The 21,774-nt window shown below is 35.3% G+C and overlaps 1 protein-coding gene across 1 annotated transcript in view; it reads left to right on the forward strand.

The window, feature by feature from the left end:
• The window catches only part of Mctp1 (multiple C2 and transmembrane domain containing 1), a 481,369-nt gene that overhangs the window by 252,780 nt on the left and 206,815 nt on the right, over window positions 1–21,774 (forward strand). Inside the window, exons 9-10 of the mRNA XM_090331048.1 lie at window positions 5,521–5,580; window positions 11,060–11,137. Of these exons, the coding sequence (XP_090187174.1) occupies window positions 5,521–5,580; window positions 11,060–11,137 (138 nt within the window). The remainder of the gene's footprint in view (window positions 1–5,520; window positions 5,581–11,059; window positions 11,138–21,774) is intronic.

The following is a 21,774-nucleotide window of genomic DNA, read 5'->3' on the forward strand; positions in this document are numbered from 1 at the left end:
TAATCTATAAATAGTGTCACAATAATCTTTCTTCCAGATAAATTTGACACGTTATTCTGGAATAGTATATTGCATAGTGTGGTATTAATTAATGGGCATTCTATATTTTATTTACTATAAAAGAAATGCATATTGTTTTAATCCAGAAATGTTGTGGTAGTATATGCCTAGAATCCCAGCACTTGGGAGGCTGAGACAAGACAATCATGAACTTGAGGCCAGCCTAGGTCATACAATAAAACTCGCTCTTAAAAAAAAACTAAAATAACAATACCAAAAACTGTTCTTTTTAAAAATAGATCTTAATTAAGCCAGAGTCCAGTGACTCACTCCTGTAATCTTAGATACTCAGGAAGGCTGAGAACTGAGGATTGAGATTCAAAGACAGAGCTCTGAGAGTCTCTTTATCTCCAATAAACTACTCAAAACATCTAGAAGTAGCTTTGTGGGTCAAGTGGTAGCATGTTCACCTTGAGCAAAAGCAGCTCAGGGACTTTGCCCAAGTCCAGGGTTAAAGCCCTAGGGCACAAGAAAAAAATCTAATTAATGCTTAAATTTAATCTTAATTATATAGTAAGTCGAAATCAATTCATATATTCATATTTTCCTTGAGTTTTAAATGAATAATAAACATCTACTTTTGACAATTTATATGTAAAATTCTTTGAGTTTTTAATCAGTAAAAATCCATTTAATCATACAAATTGATACATTGGTACAAACATGCCTCTGAAGCTACTGAACTTCTGTGTTGTAACACACTACTTATTTGAGAACTTGGCAGATTTTTACATTGAATACTTTGGGGTTCTAGTCTGAGGGATGTCGGTAAAATTTAATGAGGATATTAAATGCAGAGCCAATCACACTCACTTCATTCATTTTATTCTTTTTCTTGAGAACATAATGAACACCTGTCAATTTTCACTCTGCCCTGAAACATTTGCAATGTCCTCCCATGTTAGTATTACAAGAGCACATTGCTCAGTGGTAAGAAGTTTGACATTTCAATGACTACCTACTTCACCATGCTTCACACACACTACCAGGTAGAAACTGCCTGCTGAATCCTTTCTTCCAATGAACTATATTTCCTGGGAAACTCTGGAGTACATGACAGGATTGTGATTTCATAAATTTTAACAGTTCTATGTAAAATTTCTCTGCTCAAAATCAAAGACAAATTTTATAATAAACACATATCATTTTCTTCTTGGGAATTTTAGTTTCTAAAATCTCCTGAGTTCTTAGGCCAGGATTCTAGCATGTAGCCTTTGAGCACCAGTTGGCGAATATAAAATGAATGATAGTGTGCCTGCCTTGCAAGCAAGGCTCTGTGTTCTAATCCACCCCCATGCAGGGGCACGTGTAAGACGGGGGGGAGGGAGAAGACGGGAAGAAGGACAGAGAAGCCACCTAGAAGACAGAGAAATCATAACTGCTGTTCAGAATCAAGTCATATTTTCTGGAGTAATTGTTCTATCAAATTTAATAATAGATGGGAAAATGTATTTACACCTATAAGAGTGTATATACTACATTCCATATTTGAATGTCATGGAAATCAACAAGTAGTTATAAATTCCATATTTCATTTCCTGAGAACTGGAGTATTCCTTGAAACTCTGGCTTTCCACATGTACCCTTTCCATCACGCTTATTTCAAATTCTCTCCCTTTTCACAGAAGCAATAGAAAAAAAATGTTATATTAAGAAAAAAAGACTCCACCAAATTGCATGATTAGATACTTATACTGGTCAAAGAGTTATATGATTTTTGATGGGGAAATAGTAATGCTTTGAGTTACTGCAATATCTTACTCTTTAGAAGTAGCATATTGTTGGTACTATATCCTAAATTCAGATTATTCTTCAGGAAAGTTTCAAGAGCTCAAAGAGATATCTATGCATTTTTAGAATAAAATTTATTGTGTCAATAAAAGAGAACAGAATGAAATGATTGGCTTTTCTCAGATATCACATGATAAGAATTTACAGATTTATACAATATTGTGTGAATGTGTGTGTATGTATGAGTGTGTATTTCTAAGTTTGCTACTAGATTAAATTGAGGTAATAATAAATGTGCTTTCACATATGAGGAATACCATTGTGATGCTACAAAAATATACATGATACAATTCATAGCCTCACGTTTAAAATTGTTTTATGATAATTTCATCTTTGGAGTAATATTCTATAGGCTGCCGTGATGATGTTTTATTCCTATTTCTTCTGTTACTTGACAGCTTACATCATTTTTATAATGCATCTTGCTATAAAGATTTTATTAAAATCACTTACCACAATTTTAATGAATAAAAACCACTTTATGCATTGACTAAATGAAATAATTTGAGGTTAGACTTTTGTCAAAAAAAATCATTGATTTACAATCTAGAACTCTTGACTGTATAAGTTTAAATTGCACAGTTAAGCTTGATACCTGGATGACACATTAGTTAGTGAAAATTTGTAATTTCTTGAACCAAAATGAGAAAAATGGATGAAAACTATTTTAAGAATAACACATGGACATCCATAGCAATAGTTATCAGATTCTTTCTTCAAATATGTCATATTCTAATAAGTCAGTAGTATTTTAAAGCTATAAAGTTTGAAAATTTTTATATAAACTGACATGTTAAATTAAAAGCCTTTCATAGAATTACTTTAAGATAGTAAAAGAAATTCAAAGCATTTTTTTTTGCCAGTCCCGGGGCTTGAACTCAAGTCCTGGGCACTGTCTTTGGACAATTTTCGCTCAAGGCTGGTGCTCTGCCACTTGAGTCCCTGCATCATGTCTGGCTTCTCCTGTGTTTGCAGTACTGAGGAATTGAACTCAGGGCTTCAAGCATGCTAGGCTATGCTCCCAGCCCTTAAAGCATTTTTGTTAATCCCTTCTAAACTGTAATATCTCCAATATAATATATAATGTAATGTTCATGCTATACAATTATATATAATATATAACATATATAAGATAATCATATCTCAACTATAGTATAAAAACAAATTGACTTTTCTTTGGTGTACCATGTGTAGTAATTATATATGTGCATTTATTTTAATGTTATGTTTACATGTTTTGAAGATGACACATAATTTCTTTTAGAAATCCTTACTTTGCCTTTATTTTTGCTCTCATGTCTGTGTTTGGAAATGACCTAAGGTCTTCTTCAAAATTAAGAGTAGAGATTCCACAACATAGTAACATATAAGTGGGGAATAACAATGAACTGTTGTTATAAAAGTGTTTATTTTGACCCCAGTAGCCAAACTCTGTGCTATTCTGTGCTGTTACTTTAAAACAGATATTTTCATAATTCCAGTAGGAATTCTGATCACTGATTGGCTTTCACATTTAAGATGCATGTTAACTGGTATGCTTATCATTTCCCAAATTCATTGATCTTTTTTGCTTTTGCACACAATTATATCAATGCCCTTTGCCTTTAACTGTGAAAAATGAGAAGGATTAAAGTTAGGACAATCTCTATACTAATCTCCTTAGATAAAACTTCAAATGAATTAATGAACCATTTAAATATTTGTTTATCCTGAGTCTAGAGAAAACCTTTAAGGCTTGCTCTGTTAAGGTTGCTTAGCATGTTACATTAATACATGTTACATTAAGACTCAAGTTATGTATACAGAGATATTACTTGTACCAAAAGATGCTAGTATTTCATATCTTAAATATGATCTTAAGTTTTCTCACAGGTTGCTGAACATATGGATTAAAGAAAAGCAATTGCATATAACAGGGAGAAAAGTTGGCAATTGAGAAGGAAAATATGCAACTGTTCTAAAAGCTAGAAGAGGATTCTTTCGGTTAAAAATTCTATAGAGTGAATGGCAGTCCTTCCACTTATAATCTGTGTCCAACATCCAAATGTTTGTGCCTCATTTAAAGTGGTTCTGTCCTTATTGTACAGAGTCAAATGTGATACTGTGTCCAATGTAAACCATAGGTGTAAATGTGAATAATAAAAGCTATGTGATGCTGATACGATATTATGTGAAATGCAAATTTTTTTTCATAATGACCCAGAGGTCATTATATAAGTAGGATTATCCACCACTCTCCAGAAAAAACAAAACTCCATATAAGTAACTTAAAATGCAATTACCTTCATTGAAAAACGTATTTCAAAAGTGCAAATAGGTTGCATAGATATTCTGTAACGTAATTCCAGGCCTACTCTTAAATTAATCAAATCACTTAACAGTTTAGTTTGTGTTTATTTACTACCGTAATTTTTAAAATCATGTTTTCTAAGCATATATGTCCTTATACAGAAACCACTTGAAGTGACATTCAATAAGAGTCAACTAAAATTTACTGAATAGTTGCTATGCCTTGGCCCCAACATGAGGTTCTGGACCACTGGTTGTAGACACAAACACCAAAGATAATCAAAAACCTTACAAGATCCATTCTTCTTCATCAGCCTCAAACAAAATTTGCCCATAAATCTCGTCAGTTTCCCATGTCACCATAATTGATACCTAAAGAAAGAATGCAAAACTTTAAAAGTTTAAATGAAGTCATTTAAATGTTCATTTTTTGTTTTTTTTTCATTGTTATATGTAGAGGGGTTACAGCTACATTCACCAGATAGTAGCTGAATTATTTCTCACACACTGATACCCCTTTTCATGTTTTTATTAAATGTTCAGTTTAAAAAAAATTAACACTTGGGGCTGGCAGTTTGGCCTAGTGGTAGAGTGCTTGCCTAGCATGCACGAAGACCCGGGTTTGATTCCTCAGCACCACATGCATAGAAAAAAAGCTGGAAGTGGTGTTGAGGCTCAAGTGGTAGAGTTTGAGCCTTGAGAAAGTCCAAGGACAGGGCTCAGGCGGACTGGCAAAAAAATTAATTAATTAATTGATTTTAAAAAGTTAACCCCCTAGTTCAAGCAGTTCTATAAAGGTCTAAGGATTAGGTAATAAAATAATGAGTTTGAATCCATTGTTTTATTTTAAGCCCAAGAGCCACCTTTCTCTATAATAATTTCCTTAGGATTTTATAAAAGAGCTACACTAATGAAGTTATTTATAATATTGCATTGTATCAGGAAATTTTTAATTTTTGTAAGGAATTGACTAACATTTCTGCAATTATTTTTAATATTCCCAGGGTCTGTGGTTAATATAATTTTCTACTAAGAGGTACAAATATTATCTGTTTTACTTTAAAATCATAAAATATGCTTAAACAATTATACCCTCTATAATGAAACAGCAGAGTCCAAAACCTATTAGTGACTAATGAAGAAGATGGAGGTAAGTAAACTCCAAGAATCTGTTCTAAACTTTATTATGTAATATCAGAGGGTAATAGCACAACTTATTTTATTTAACCAAGGGAAGAAAGTTTAAACACCCAAGGTCTCTTTCATTTATATATTTTTTTTATTCCTTTTGGTTTTTCTTTTATCTTGTTTTAATTTTGAATGCCAATAAAGGATTCTCAGTACACCTCAAATTTTAGTTAACTATTTGTTTGTTTTTAGGAACTCTCAGAAAATGAAGTGGTTGGATCTTATTTCTCTGTGAAGTCTTTCTTTTGGAGGGTAATGTCTACATCCTTTAATATGAATATTCTTAACTTTGGGTTCTGAAAAGCCATTTGAAAGTTCATTGTGATTTTAGAAATTTTCTTTTCAAACTAGGTTCCCAAATTGATATATTCAATTCCTTTATTAAGTTCATTCTATATCATCAATTCAACTCACTTACATTTCTTCATTTGAAAACATGAAGAACTTCTTATAATTAAAAGCATTTGTCTTTAAACAAAGACTTGTTTTATGATCTTAAACAAAGGATTTATCGCTAATGCACTTGACTATTTAGTTTGTAGGAGAGTTCTTTCTTTGAAAACTGTATACATTGCAGTTAAACTGTTAGATTCTTGGGACTTTTATTTTCCTGTCTCTGCTCTCAAATTGCTCATGAATACTGAAAAATTACCTTTTCCTTTAGGATTGTAAGATTTGTGGCACAGTCTCCTAAACAGATTGCCAGGTTCTGGATTAAGTAAGACACTGGCCAGTGAACTGTCTTAGACCTTGTACTTATCCCTGGCTGCTCCAACACACACATTTTTGGCAGCCTTTTCTTATTTTGAGATCATCTGAATGAGCATTTCCTTTCAGTCTATTGTCCCCATTGAAAGCTGTATTTGCTAAAGTTTGCTATGCCCTTGCTTAAATAAATAAATAATCATTTTTCCTTTGATTAAATAATCATTGTTCCTTTGATGTGATCCAGTATTATCCCATGACCACATAGGCCTGTTTTTGAATTCTTCCTTGACCTCAAGTGAAAAATGGATTTTTGTGCAAAAAAAAATATTTTACTGTTTTCTCACTTGAGACAATTTAGGGATTGTCTGTGAAATTTGCCACCATGATCAAATCTCTCATTACTATGTTTCCTCCCCCCTCTTTTTAGGATTTTCCTTTCGGCATTTCCTTTCAACATCATTCTGCTTTGCTCTTTTCAAATTAGACCTTCCCATGTATTTGTGCTTCCAATTTGATTGCATTTATCTCACAGCACTCTCTAAATAACTCTCTCAATCTCTTGACCTGTCTAACTTTACAACAATAAACATGCAGAGTTAAGAGTTAACTTTTCTGTATCCAAAGTATAGTGGCAATGTCTTTTTCTGAGCATATACAGGCTAACAGCAAATGAATTAAGGGCAGAAACTTTAGAAATTAAGGCCCAAAGAAGTGATATCATTGTCCTGAAATACTCAGATGATAGGATCTGCACAGTTACTTTCCCAGATGTCACAGAAGTAAATGTTCTGAAGAACATAGACCATTAAAATATCTTTTTGGGTTACTTTTAGGTAGGAATACCATGTTTTATAGCTTTTCTCTCTTGTAGATTTGCTGACTTGGTTGTTCCATTTACAAACCAGATAACCAGATAATATTTTTTGATGAATATTACCTCACATTCATGTATAAATCACTTTGGTGAATTATCTCTTATGTTAAAGGACGTTTCCTATGGGCCTCATTTGCATTTTCAGGGTTAAAAAAACCAACTAGCCCAAATAGAATCTTGGATGAAGAGTTCATGAGTTAAACAAGATGTGGTTTGAAAAAATTATCAAGTTAATTTAGAAGGATCAATGCACAAAAGACAGTAAGTTTCATAATGCAGAAAAAGAAATCCTAGCAGTACAGTTTTAGTTCAAATGCCAAATGTTCGCTATATTCACAAAAGCATACTACAAAGTCTAAAAAGATATTCTAATTTTCTGAATGTATAGCTTTTATAATTAATCAAAATATATCTTAGGACACATAGCATTAAACAATAAATATCACAAAAGCTATTTTGCTCATGAAATGGGAAACCATTTCATTGGTTTACTCTAACTAGGTTATCATTTTTATTAAAGATTTTTAACTTTTCATTAATGAGAATCACTTTAAACAGTTCTTTAAAATATTTAGCACATTTAAATTCTAAATCTAGTGGTCTCTATTAAACAGATACCTAAACTCTTAAAGTTGATTAAATAAGGTTGCAAGAACACATAGTGAATGAAAGAAAATGTTAAAAAGGGCTATCAAATGCTAAAAAAAATTTTAAATGAAAAAGACTATGACAATACATAATGACATAGAAAATGGGCTTATGTCATATCATACATTATAGATAAATCAAATGGACATTTGTTCGAAGGTTTGAAGTCTAAGAGTTATTTATTTTGTACATAAAAAGATAAAATCCTAGGAAGCTGAAATCTAAGGACTGTGGTTCAAAGCCAGCTGGGGCAGAAAGGTCCATGAGACTCTTAACTCCTATTAACCACCAAAAACTAGAAGTAGAGCTATGTTCAAGCTCCATAACCAACAAAAAATTATATATATATAAAATATAATATATATTATGTAATAATATAGTAATGTATAGTAATATCTATATACATATGTTTCTAACATTATGAACACTTTACTATGTATTACATATCCTACCCCAGAAAAATCAGGTATTTTATTTTGGCACATTAACCTAATACTTAGAAATATTTGTAAATTTTAATTAAAAGTTTCCAAAGATGGGGAATATAATGTAACCCTTCTATTAATTACAATAAAATATTTTTAAAAAGTTTCCAAAGAAAATATCTCTTTAAGTCAAGCAAAGCAATATTATTCCTTATCTATATCTGTGGTAGAAATTTGTAGATTAACAATCCAACAAGATCACAATACAAATGGTGACTTTACATTAACATATGCTTTGAAAGATACAGCTTAAGATAAAGAAATTTTGTTTGCTCATTCCTAAAAGTTAGAAAGTGTAGTTAAAAAAACCCTCAGGGAATACAAATAACTTTCTGGTACCACACATTCTATCAAAAAGCAATACAAATATGAAAAAATAAAGAGAAAAGCCAGGAGAAATTTTCTAAGGATTACAGTGTCAGTGAATCATCTTTTTAGAAGAAAAGGGATTGAAACTTCATTTCTAAGAAAAGACACTTCACAGTAGGTTACACAAAGCACTGGCAGGCATTCTGTAAGGCAATCCTTTAAGAGAGTGGATGGCTGCAAAACAAATCTACTTGTTGGACTTCCTCATCCAAGTGCAATTCACCAGGATAAACTCTGCAGGAAAAGGAAAGATAGAACCAGCCCGTGCCTGGGATTGAGCTAGTAATTGCTCCACACACCAGTTCTGGCTGTACAAAACAGTCATTCAAGGCTGTCATTATCTTTCCATTGTAGTGGCCTGTGGATCATTTGATTAAATAAAAGCACAAGCCACCTCTGTGCTGAAAAATCAAGAAAAGAGCTGACTCCACGCATGGCTTATTGTAAACACATAAGCAATGTCTTTCACTCCAGCTTAGCAGTAGCTGAGGCTCATTTGAAAGGATTAGATTTTTCACAGGTACTACAATCGGGTAAAAGAAAAGCCAAGGATTCTTTGTATACATCAAGGAAAGGAGTGGTATGTCTGCCTGCGTTCCTTTTGTCACATGTTAAATCTAAATAGGTTATTTTTGTTTAGATTTCTTTGTAAATCCAGGATCTAGACTAATAGAAGTATTACGTTCTATTAACTAGAATGAAAATGTAGACATATTTTCAACCTATATGTTAGATACCACAATTTCACCACCACTGTATTGGCAGACATTAGGTAGATGGTAATTGATTATAGAATACAGTTATCTCTCATAAGCTTTACTGAATAATATATAATTATTAACTCCTGGCTTCTTTTGCTTCCTTATCTAGCATTAATTTTCTTTCATCAGTAATATATAATCAGGATATTGTTCATCTTTAAGACAAAACACTTTGAAAACTTTGTGACAATTCCTTTTTACATCACAAACTTGACTATAAAACACAAAATTGTAGTAAGGAAATCACAGGTAACTCTATATTTAATTCTTCTCCTTGTCAATCTCTAGACTTTAGCTTTGAGTAGGAAATTTATCCTCTCTGAGGCTCAATTTCTTTACCTTAAAAACAAATGCTTTTTTTGAAAACCACTGGTAAGTGGTCATATCTGGTCATATTCTGACTGCTCAACGAATATTAATAAATATTTCATCTAACCTATCTTTCAGAGTGACCTAGTCTAATCTTTTCTGTTTCTGTTATTAAAGCTAATGCTGCTCATCTCTTCATCACTTTTGTTTAAAAATGTTTCCTATTAGCCCTTCAAATCATTAATACAAACCTTGAGCTTTACCGTGATCATGTCCTTCCAGAATCTCTTAGTTGACTAAATATATCTTAATCCATCTCTTTCTACCCTTTGGTTTTAGTAGAAAAAAATATATTGCTGGGGGGGCGGAATTAATAACAAAGGCAGCAGCAAGTGTTACATTTCTGTTACTCTGGAGTATTTTTTTAAATCATTATAAAGGATTCCCATGTAGGACGCAAAGTTACTGTGGCAATAATGATTGCTTCTCTACTTAATATGTAGTCTTTTTATGTCTTTTTTTTTGCCAGTCCTGGGCTTGAACTCAGGGCCTGAGCACTGTTCTTGGACTTTCTCAAGGTTAGAGCTCTACCACTTGAGCCTCAGCACCACTTCTGGCTTTTTTTTTTCTGTGTATGTGGTAGCGAGGAATCGAACCCGGGTCTTCATGCATGCTAGGCAAGCACTCTACCACTAGACCAAACTCACGGCCCCACTTTTTAATCCTTATCATTGTTTTGAAATCAGGAAAAATGTTCTAAAAATACAAAAACAAAACAGTTTGTACCATTTTACTTGAAAAACTGATTCTAGCCATAATGTCTCTGGCTATATTTATTTTCTGACATTATCTATTAAGAAGCCATGTTGGGACTTGGAATGTGGCTTAGTGGTAGAATGCTTGCCTTGCATGCATGAAGTCCTGGGTTCAATTCCTCAGTACCACATTCACAGAAAAAGCTTGAAGTGGTGCTGTGCCTCAAGTAGTACAGTGCTAACCTTGATCAAGAAGAAACTCAGGGACAGTGTCCAAGCCCTGAGTTCAAGTCTCAGGACTTGAAACAAAGCAAAAAGGAAAAAAAAGCAAAACAAAAAAGCAAGAAATCATGTACACCGAATCCATCATCATATAGTTTTTGGACTATATCATCTCTGAAGCATTGTTCTATTTTTGAAAAACAGTAGATAGACACTATAGAGCTCCATTGTATTTATTGTCATTGTGCTATATAACATCACTTGACTGTAACTTGAGAAGCAATTTTTTTCAAATAGTTAATTTTTTTTGCCAGTCCTGGGCTTGAGTTCAGGGCCTGAGCCCTGTCCTTGAACTTTCTCAAGGCTAGAACTCTACCACTTGAGCCTCAGCATTACTTCCAGCTTTTTTTCTATGTATGTGGTACCAAGGAATTGAACCTGGGTCTTCGTGCATGCTAGGCAAGCACTCTACCACTAGGCCAAACTTCCGGCCCCTCAAATAGTTTATTTTTAAAGTTAGTTATAAGTGCTAAACCAAGTCAGGGATTAAGAGTAGCACAAAGTTTTCCCATAGAAATCTCATCATTCATTTCCATCCAGACATGTGGCAGGCCTGTTCCTCAAGTCCTGGGCTTCCACAGAGCACACCTTCACAGTCCTTGTTGCCAAAATGTAAACGTAAGTTCAAATATTCAGTTCATTTTTTTTCTGAATTTGCATGAACTGTGAATTCCTAGAGCTGACTTGGAATACTGAAAATCTATTTTACACATCTGAAAAAGAATTAGGAATTCTTGAATTCTTGTTTTCAGGGAATAATTTACTAGTAAACTAATATTCTCCCTAAAGGACTCGTTCTAATATCTAGAACTAGTTCTAAGATCTTTCTTTAGCTATATATCATTGACTAACCACTTTTTACTTCGGTATCTGTTGTTACCTGGTATCTTGTTAGTCTTTGCTAATTCTAAATGTGGGTAATGTTCCTTATATGAAGGGATCTAAGGCTTTGGTGTGTATAAAAATTATATAGGGTGCATATTGAAAGTGTGACTCTACTCAAGAACCTGATGACAGCAGGAAGCATTAACCCCACCAACTGTAACCAAAGTTGACAGCTAAAATGTCAGAATTGCTTGCATGGGATTTTTTTTTATTCTTTTTTTCTCCCCATCCCCAAAGTAGAATTCCAGTTCAACAAAGACTTAGTCAAGAACATTGTCTTAGATAACAAAATGCTGGTAGGGATATACTGGTTTTACTGAGGGGATATATTACAGTCTGATGAGTAGTTTTTTGATGGCTGATTATTAGTGTGTCAATAAATATGTATTTTATATATATTCTGTGAAGAAAAAACATTAATAAAATAATCATCTTTTCCTAATTACCCAGGAGGCTCTACTTCTCTTCAGTTTCTTTAAGTATGTAGATGACTTTGCTTTCCTGATTAGTAAAATAGGAAAGTAGCATTAAAAAGGGCTTGCAGTGGAGCATTCATTCCACTGTGGGCCTGGGCAAAGATACCACCCTGTGCCCCCAAGAGACCATAACCCATTTTTTATTTTTGCTTCTTTGTTAAGTCCTTTATAAGCTTACCCCCAAATGGCACATAACCTCCATTCCTACAGGAAGCTTGTGCCCCTCGCTATTCCTCCATAAACAATCCTTGCCTGGTGAGGATCAAGTCCAGCCTATTCCTTTTCCATTCTCCTCTGTTTTCCTTATACCCAATGCTTAGGTGCACAGATGTCTCTGATTCCCACCTAAGTTCTGACATAGGAACATTTTTTATATAGTTAAATGACAAAGGAATGTTTCAAGTATAGGAGAAAAGAAGAAATCTAAGTCTCAGTGGAAGAAAGACTGGCAAAAGATTAATCTAGAAGACTCAGGGTGTGAGATGTCCAAGTCAGAGAGCATAAGTTAGCAGCCAGGGTGGAATTTGAGTCTATACCAGAGCTGTGTTGGATAGAGGTAGCCAGATGGTCTAGTAGACACTGGGCATAGAGGGAGAGGAGAAAGCTGAAGAATCACAAAATGCAGGCTGGTCCATGTAACAGAAAAAAATGTCAGAAAAAGGAATTTGTGTCAGACTAGGCTCCCGGAAGCCTGTGTTTTCACCGATCTGTTTCTCAGTGGCCACCTGACCCCAGCCAGCTGCCTTGATTTCTGTGTCTCAGTTTCCTTACCTGTGATGCTGAAGTAAAGGATAGAAACATAGAAGTTGTGAAAAATAGTACAATGTGCAGGATTGAGTTCTGTCTTATTCTCCAAAGTCAAGCAAAGCACCAGATGCATGTCCCGTGCTTGTCTGCAGGCAGCTCACTCTGCCCTGCTCCCCACGGGATAACACCCCTTGGAGCATTCCACTGTGGGCCTCCAAGAGACCACCCATCTTTTAATCTTGCTCTCTTGTTAAGCGCTATGTAAACCTACCCCCAACTATAGTCCCTAGCACAACCTCCAATCCCATGGGAAAGTCTGTACCCCTCGCTGTTCCTCAATAGAGTCCTCCCCTGTTGAAAAAAAGGGAGGGCTTGCAACATCAGAAATAATATCCATGAGAGAATGGGCAATTTTGTAAAATAATTTTATAAAATAATCTTCATTAGAACAGAAGGGAAGACCCCTAGAGAGCAGATTAAATCTGAGTACTGGGTCCCACTCTGAAGCTACTTTTCTAGAAGAAAGGGGGAAGGAATCTGGGTTTTAAACAAGTTGTTGATACCATGTATAAAGTTTCTATAGAAAGGAAGCAAATGTTTGAAACACAGCAGCTAATGAGTTTCAATGCTTTTCTTCTCTTACCCATGCCTCCTCAGAACCTTGATTTTTATAAGCATACTAATAATGAATGATTGCCATAGACAAGGGAAGTCGCATTGCCTATAAAGTATACTTTCTCCCCATAAAGTCCCCTCCAGCTCATGTGCTCTCCTCTTACAAGCTGAACACAGAAAATTGTTTTCAATGTACTTGAGGCCTGGAGAACAGTCTTGAAAACCAGCAGTAAGTACCAAGGAGCAGTATTTCCAAATCCTTTATAAATTGCCAGAAAGATATAAGTGAGTATGTATGATCTTCCTTATATTGTGATGCTGGGATGAGAGATCGTTCCAAAATTTTCCTCCTGTGGGCATCCAAAATCTGCAGATGCTGAAGTACTTTTGTAAAGTGGCATGGTATTTATCTACAACCCATGTGCTTCCTCCCGTATAGTTTACATCATGGATAGAGTACTTAAAACTCTGAATACAATGAATACTGGCTGTTTTTCTGTACTGTTTAGGGAGCAATGACAAGAAAAAAAATAGCTGTCCATGTTGAGCACAGGATCCATAAATATCAAATGAGCAGATGTGGACCAACTCTATAATAATGCCATCTTTTCTAATAATGGGAGCCTACATTTATCTCTTCTACCTTTGTCTTATGATTTTTTTCAGTTTTCTTTTCTTCATGACTTTAAGAATGTTTAGCGAGGATGCAGTTACTAGTGATTCACTAAAATACACAGCTGAATTATTATAGAATGGTTTTTAGAAATATGAAATATTTGCACCCACTACCTGACTACCCCTCTATACATTACCCTGACAAGAAAAAAAGAAAGTCATTTTTGAGGGAAAATGAAGGTTTCCAGAAAATAATCACCTTAAAATCTAAATAAAATGGTTTGTTAACCTTTATTTTTCATTCTAGTCCTTCAAAGAGAGCACCTTTATACATATATCCATTAGCCAACATTTTGTGAATAATTAATCTATTCACTCCTCTCTTTTGCTTCCCAAGTTGTTTGGGAAATGTCCTTCCATTTGTCATGAGAAGTATCTTATGACAACTGAGGAAAATAGGCAGGCTCCATCAAGTCCTATTATTTTTGTGGAAGTGTAAAAGATCCCATGGGAAATACTCATTTCCTCCTCACTTTGGCTGTGTTCTCGTGTAAAGTATGGGGCTGGGCTCCAGTGGCTTTCACATGTAAGCTACTTAAGAGGCTAAGATCTGACTATTGAAGTTCAAAGCTGGCCTGAGTATGAAAATCGGTGAGAGTCTTTTTTTCCAATAAACTACAAACAAATGGAAATGAAGCTGTGACTCAAGTAATAGAAAGAATATCCTTGAGCAAAAGAAATTCAGGAAAAGTGCTCTGGCAGTAAGTTCAAGTCCCCAGGATTAGTACAAAAAGTTGATGGGAAGAAAAGCAAATAAATGAAGGTTTTAATCAGGTTACAATTAAAGAAACCATCAACCTTTGCAAGATACTAAATTGTACATTAATATTGTTTTTTGATGCCATTGTGCAACCTAGACTTGTCTCAGTACTAAGTATGACCTGCTTCTAGAGAATATGTTGCAGAATTGAAAACATTTTTAATAGACTGAAATATCGCAACTATTTCAAATTGCAAATATTGAAATACTGTAAATTCATGCTCTTCTCTGCAGGGAAAGTAGTAGATGATTTCATGAATTAGTCATATAGGAAAATCTATATTGAAATGCCATTTCAAATAAAATCAATCCACTTAACTGAAGAGTTAACTGGAGAGTACTGTTTGTTAACATTGTAATTCTTCTTTAATAAACTATAAGCCTGTAAGAGAGTCTCTATCCTAAATACTCCTACTGGGAGAAGCTCATGGATAAATGACAGAAAATCTGGTGTTCTAATCATGCATCCATTTATTTATTGGTCTGATCACTCAGCCTCAACTTCCTCACTCGTGAAATGGAGCTAGGTAAGCCTTACCTTTCTTTTTTTTTAATTTTATTGTCAGGAGAATGTATAGAGGGATTACAGTTATATTTGTCAAGTAGTAGGTATAGTACACATTGATACCCTTCTCACGTTTTTGTTCCCATTTCCCTCCCTCCACTCTCTCCCAATCATCTTGTTTTCCCTCCTTCCCTGCCCTGTAACCTGTAAACAAAGTCAGATACAGTAACAACATGAGATTAACCATAAGGGCACAAAAAAGAGACGAGAAATAATACAGTACATTAAGAACAACAATCACAAAGATAAACCTCTTGTTTCCATATCCTACAGTTCATTTCATTTAGTCTCATCCTATATGACCTTATGTACATAGTTTTGAGCTCTTGTGATCCTCTGCTAGGAGAGTCCTAGATGTGTACTAATTATTACAAATGATGGAAACCATTGAGCCTATGTTTCTTTGGATCTGGCTTACTTCACTTAATATGATTTTTTCCAAGTCGTTCCATTTCCTTACATATGGGGCAATGTCATTCTTTCTGATGGCAGCATAGAATTCCATTCAATATAAGTACCACACTTTCTTGATCCATTTCATCTACCAAGGGGCATCTGGTTTGGTTCCATATCTTAGCTGTGGTAAAAAATGCTGCAGTGAACATCATTGTGATAGTGGATTTAGTATGTCCTTGTTTCTGGACATTTGGGTAAATGCCAAGGAGTGGAATTGCTGGGTCACAGGGGAGCCCTACGTTTAATCTTTTGAGGAACCGCCATACTGCTTTCCATAGTGGTTAAACGAGTTTATACTCCCATCAGGAGTAGTGATCCCAGTAATAGTGATCCCTCCTGGCCACAACCCCTCCAGCATCTGTTGTTGGATTTCTTGATAATGGCCATTCTAACTGGAGTGAGGTTGGGCCTTACCTTTCTACTAAGTGTTTTTGTAGAAACCAAACACTATAATGCACATGCTTATATATACATTTGTAAATTCTAAAGTTCTACCTGAATGGTAGTGTTTAACTCACTTGCCTTTGCTAAAACATTTATTTTGACTTGCCACAATGTTTGTTTTCCTTATTTCCTCTCTTTGCCACACATATTCCTTAACCAAAATTTCTGAAATGAAGTTTGTAACCTGATTCTCTAGTCTGTTCATTGGAGGCAGGCACCACAGTAGTAAATGTAGTTAAATCAATCAGCCACCAAAAATCAACTTCTGCATTATATAATGATAAATATAATGAAAACTTGGAACTGAAGTTAAAATGAACACTGTAGCCACTGTTCAGTGCAACAAACTCTAAGCAGTTATTTAAATTGGAGAAACTATTTGTTTAAACAAAATCTAGTGTGGAAATCTAATACCTATATATACAGCAGATGGAAGCAGAGTTGAGATTGATCTAAGAACCTTCCTTAACTCCCCTTGTAACTCGCAGAGGTGAATGTATGTGCATGTTAATGTTCTGCATTGACATTAATAAGCAATGTTCAAAATGTGCTGTTCAGATGGATGCTAGTGTCTTATTCCTTTAATCCTTGCTACTTAAACGAATGACTTCAGGAGAATTGTGGTTTGAAGCCAGTATAAGCAAATACTTGAGGTCCCTTTTCAACTAATAGCTAGAAGAGTTGGTAGACCTGTAATCCTATGAGAGAAGATGCTGTGGTAGGATCCCAGTTCCAGGCTGTGAGACTCCATTCCATCAGAAGAGGCTGGGCATGGGGCCTATAGTTCTCATTCTAGCCACAGTGAGAAATGAAAAACTAGGAATGTAGATCCTTCTACCAGGCAGTAAGCAAGACCCCATCTAAAAGATAATGAATGCAAAACAAGTACTAATGCATGGGTCAGCAATATATCACCTAAATGGTAGATGTGAGACTCTGAATTCAGACCTCAGTACTAAAAAAAAAATTGCTTTCCCCCCAAAATGGGAAAATACCATTTAGAAATAATTTCATGGAAATATTTAAATATTAGAACTCTTATCTGATGATGAGTATTATTTTTATCTTTCAAATAGAGTCACTTTGAAATTTTATAATTGCTAATGATGACATATAAAAATAGCATGGCCTACTATAGTTTACACAAAAAGAAGTCAAAATGAGAGGAGTTGTACAAAATAGGCTGTAAGTTTTTAATAATGTAGAAGGAACTAGGTAGCAAATCCAGCTTATTCATCATTTCAAAATGAAAGGAATGTTCAATTACAGATGCTCCATAATATAAAAAAATAATTTTATGGTATATGATGCTGAATCTAGATTTAAAATACTTTATTTGTTGTACCCAAATCCCTAGAACCCCTAAAAGACCACCAGAGGCCACAGTCAAAGCTAAAAACCAGGGGTCGTTTTATTTACGAATCTAGACTCGGACCTCCACGTACCAAAAAGGCCCTGAGCAAGAACTTTACACTGCTTTTATAGGAAAAGTACAATTACCTGATTGGCTATTTAACTCAAACCACTGGTCGAATCAGAGCTCAGGTGTCTAACCACTGAGCACCAAGCTGTTACCACCTGGGGTTCAAGTACATGGGCCCTAAACAAGGGGGGAGAGGGTCATTCCTAAAACATGGAACAATCTTGGCACAACATATTCTTCAGCTACTTTGCCTGGTTTTTTAATGTGCTATTTACTTAAAAGAAACTTCCGGAGCCAGCCGGCAACAAGTCGGGATTCCTGATTTAGAGGGTGAGAAGTAGAAAAGAAAAAGCTGTACTAATGACAACAACTTGGTACTGGCACAAGAACAGTCCTGAGAACCAATGGAATAGAATTAAAGACCCAGAAATGAACCCACAGACTTGTGGCCAACTAATCTTTGATAGGGGAGGCAAAAAACAACTGGATGAAAAAAAAAGAATTTCTTCAATAAATAGCACTAGCAGAATTGGCTATACAGGTATAAAAATATAAAGTTGGAACTGTATATATCACCCTGTACCAGAATCAACTCCAAATGGATCAAAGACGTCAATGTAAGATCAGATACCCTGAAAATATTATAAGAAGGAATAGGGAAAACACTAACGCTCCTTGGCACAGGCAGAAACATTCTTAGTAAAGAGCCAGAAATACAACAAATTAAAGAAAGGTTGGATAAATGGGATCTCATTAAACTACAGAGCTTCTGCATGGCAAGAAAGACAAGGAAGGAAGGAAGGAAGGAAGGAAGGAAGGAAGGAAGGAAGGAAGGAAGGAAGGAAGGAAGGAAGGAAGGAAGGAAGGAAGGAAAGGAAGGAAGGAAGGAAGGAAGGAAGGAAAAGGAAAAGAAAGAAAGAAAAGAAAGAAAGAAAGAAAGAAAGAAAGAAAGAAAGAAAGAAAGAAAGAAAGAAAGAAAGAAAGGAAAAAACATAGCAAGAAGTAGAAAACGTGCCAGGCATGGTGGCTCATACCTTTAATCCTAGCTACTCAGGCTGAAATCTGAGGATCATGGTTCAGAGCTTGCCTAGACACTAAAGAACATGATTCTCTTATCTCCAATTAATCTCTAGAAAATGGGAAGTGGGGCTGTTGCTCAAGGGGTAGATCAGTAGCCTTGAGCTGAAGAGCTCAGGGACAGCTCCCAGGCCCAGAGTTCAAGCCCCATGACAACAACAACAACAAAAGAACAAAATAGAAAACTCACAGATGAGGAGAACTTCACTAGCCAAACAAGAGACAAAGGCCGCATCTAAAACATACTTAGAGCTCAAAAAGTTAAATCCCCCCAAAACAAATCTTAAAAAACACCCCCTTCCATTAAAGTGAGCCAAAAGACTTAAAGAGAGACTTCTCTGAAGACACAGGAAAAAATGTGGACAAAAAGAGAATATTCCACACTGTCAATGGGAATGTAAAACTTGTTCAGTCACTCTGGAAAGCAGTATGGAGGTTCCTCAAAAGGCTAAACATCAAGCTCCCCAAGGACCCAGAAGTCTTACTCCTGGGCATTTACCCAAATGACCACAAACAAGACCATACAAAAACTACTAGCACAACCATGTTCATTGCAGTATTATTTACCATAGCTAAGGAACCAACCCAGATGCCCCTCAGCAGATGAATGGATCAAAAAGATATGGTAAGAATACAAAATGGAATTATATGCTTCCATCACAAAGAATGACACTGTCACACTCATAAGGAAATGGAAAAACCTGGAAAAATTACCTTAAGCAAAGCACACCAGTCACAAAAAAAATGTAAGTTGTATTGTTTCATTCATTTGTATTAAATAAAACATGCCTATGATATTCTTAGTAGATGACCATAATAGCCCAATCACTAGATGCATATTACCATATATAGCAAAATAAACACTAAGATATGGAAACAAGAGGATTTTTTTGTTGTTTGTTGTGGGGCTTGAATTCTGGACCCTGAGCTTTGTCACTGAGCTCTTCAGCTCAAGACTACCACCCTACTCCTGGGCCCTAGCATTGTCCCTGAGCTCTTCAGCTTAAGGCTACCACCCTACCCCTACGTTCTGGCATTGTCCCTTAGCTCTTCAGCTCAAGGCTACCTCCCTTTCCTTTGAGCCACAGCACCACTTCCAGTTTTCTAGTGGTTAACTGGAGATAAGAGTCTCACAGTCTTTGGTGCCCAAGCTGGCTTTGAAATGTGATCCTCAGATCTTAGCCCCCTGAGTAGTTAGGATTACAGGTGTGAGCCAACATGCCCTGCTAGAGGTTTTTATTATGTACTGTTTGGAGTTATATCTTTTTTCTTTTTATCTTTTATCTTCTTTTTCTATACCATTGGACTTGTATCTAAGTTTAATCTGATCCCTAGAAGAGAAAGTGAATCACAGACAAGGGACAAACTAATGCAACAATGATATTCACAATGTTGTAAATGGACTTAACACCTTGTGGGAGAGGAGTAGGGAGGAGAAAATGAGAAAGATAGAGGAGAAGTAACAGTGATCAAAAATAAATGTATTCATTACCTTACTGATGTAACTGTACTTCCCCTGATTATCATCTTTATAATAAGCTTTTTAGAAAGAAAAATATTCAAATACTGGAATGAAAAATAAGTCTAGCATCAAATGGAACAGAATAGATGACCAAGAAATAAGTTACCACAAACATATAGCCACCTAATATTTGATAATAAAGCTAAAGACATAGGTTGGAAGAAATAAAGGCTCTTCAAAAAAAAATCTGGAAAAACTGGCTTTCTCCACATGCAGAAAACTGAAGCTAGATCCTCATATATAACCCTGCACCAGAACCTGTTCTAAATGGATTGAAGATGTCAATGTAAGGACAGGTAAAATGCAAAATTACAGGAAGGTGAGGGGGAAACATGAGGATTTCTAGGTACAGGTCAAAACTTCCCATGTAAAGAGTTAGAATGACAAAGAAAACAATCAAATCAAAGAAAGACTGAATAAATGTGATTGCATCCAACTAAAAAGTTTCTGCATGGCAAAGGTCATAGCAAACAAGATAAAAAGAAAGTCCTGATTTTGCAGGGAATGGCTTTAGCTTTTCGCCATTAAGTATAATACTAGCTGTGGGTTTGTCATACACAGCCTTTATTACATTGAGGAATGTTCCATGGATTCCTAGAGCTTTTAACATAAAGGGGTGTTGGATCTTGTCAAATACCTTTTCTGCATCTATTGAGACAATCATGAGATTTTTGTCCCTGCTCCTGTTAATGTGTTGAATTATATTAATTGATTTGCGTATGTTGAACCAGCTTTGCCTCCCTGTGATGAATCCTGTTTGATCATAGTGTATAATCTTTTTGATGAGTTGTTGTAGACAGTTGGCCAGTATTTTGTTAAGAAGTTTTCCATCGAAGTTCATCAAAGAAATAGGTCTATAGTTCTCTTTCTTTGATGAATCTCTGTCTGGTTTGAGGATGAGGGTTATACTGGCTTCATAGAATGAGTTTGGTAAAGAACCTTCATTTTCAATTTCGTTGAAGTGCTTGAGGAGTATTGGTGTGAGCTCTGCTTTGAAGACCTTATAGAATTCACCTGTGAATCCATCTGGCCCTGGGCTTTTCTTAGGTGGAAGGTCTCTTATTGCCATTTCTATTTCAGTGCTTGAAATAGGCCTGTTTAGTTGGGATAGTTCTTCTTGGTTCAGTGTGGGTATGTTAATATTGGCTAGGAATTTGTCCATTTCTTCTAGATTCTCAAATTTTTTGGCATAAAGGTTTGAGACAAGGATGCCTGTTCTCTCCACTCCTCTTTAACATAGTACTAGAATTCCTAGGCAGTGCAATAAGGCAAGAAGCAAGCATAAAGGGGATCCAAATAGGGAAAGAGGAAGTAAAACTTTCCCTCTTGTAGATGACATGATCCTGTATTTAAAGAATCCTATAGACTCTACTCCCAAGCTCCTTGAGCTGATTCAGAACACTGGAAGAGTCGCAGGGTCTAAAATTAACCCTCAAAACTCAACTGCCTTCCTCTACACCAACAGTGAGAGGAATGAGGCAGCAATCAGGAAAGCAACTCCTTTTGCAATAGCCTCAAAGAAAATAAAGTACCTAGGAATTACCTTAACTAAGAATGTAAAGGATCTTTTTGATGAAAACTTTAAAAACCTGAAAAAGGAAATTAAAGCA

This window comes from Megascapheus bottae, chromosome 4 (genome assembly GCF_031878675.1).
Source record: "Megascapheus bottae isolate mThoBot1 chromosome 4, mThoBot2.hap1, whole genome shotgun sequence".
Classification (NCBI taxonomy): Eukaryota; Metazoa; Chordata; class Mammalia; order Rodentia; family Geomyidae; genus Megascapheus; species Megascapheus bottae.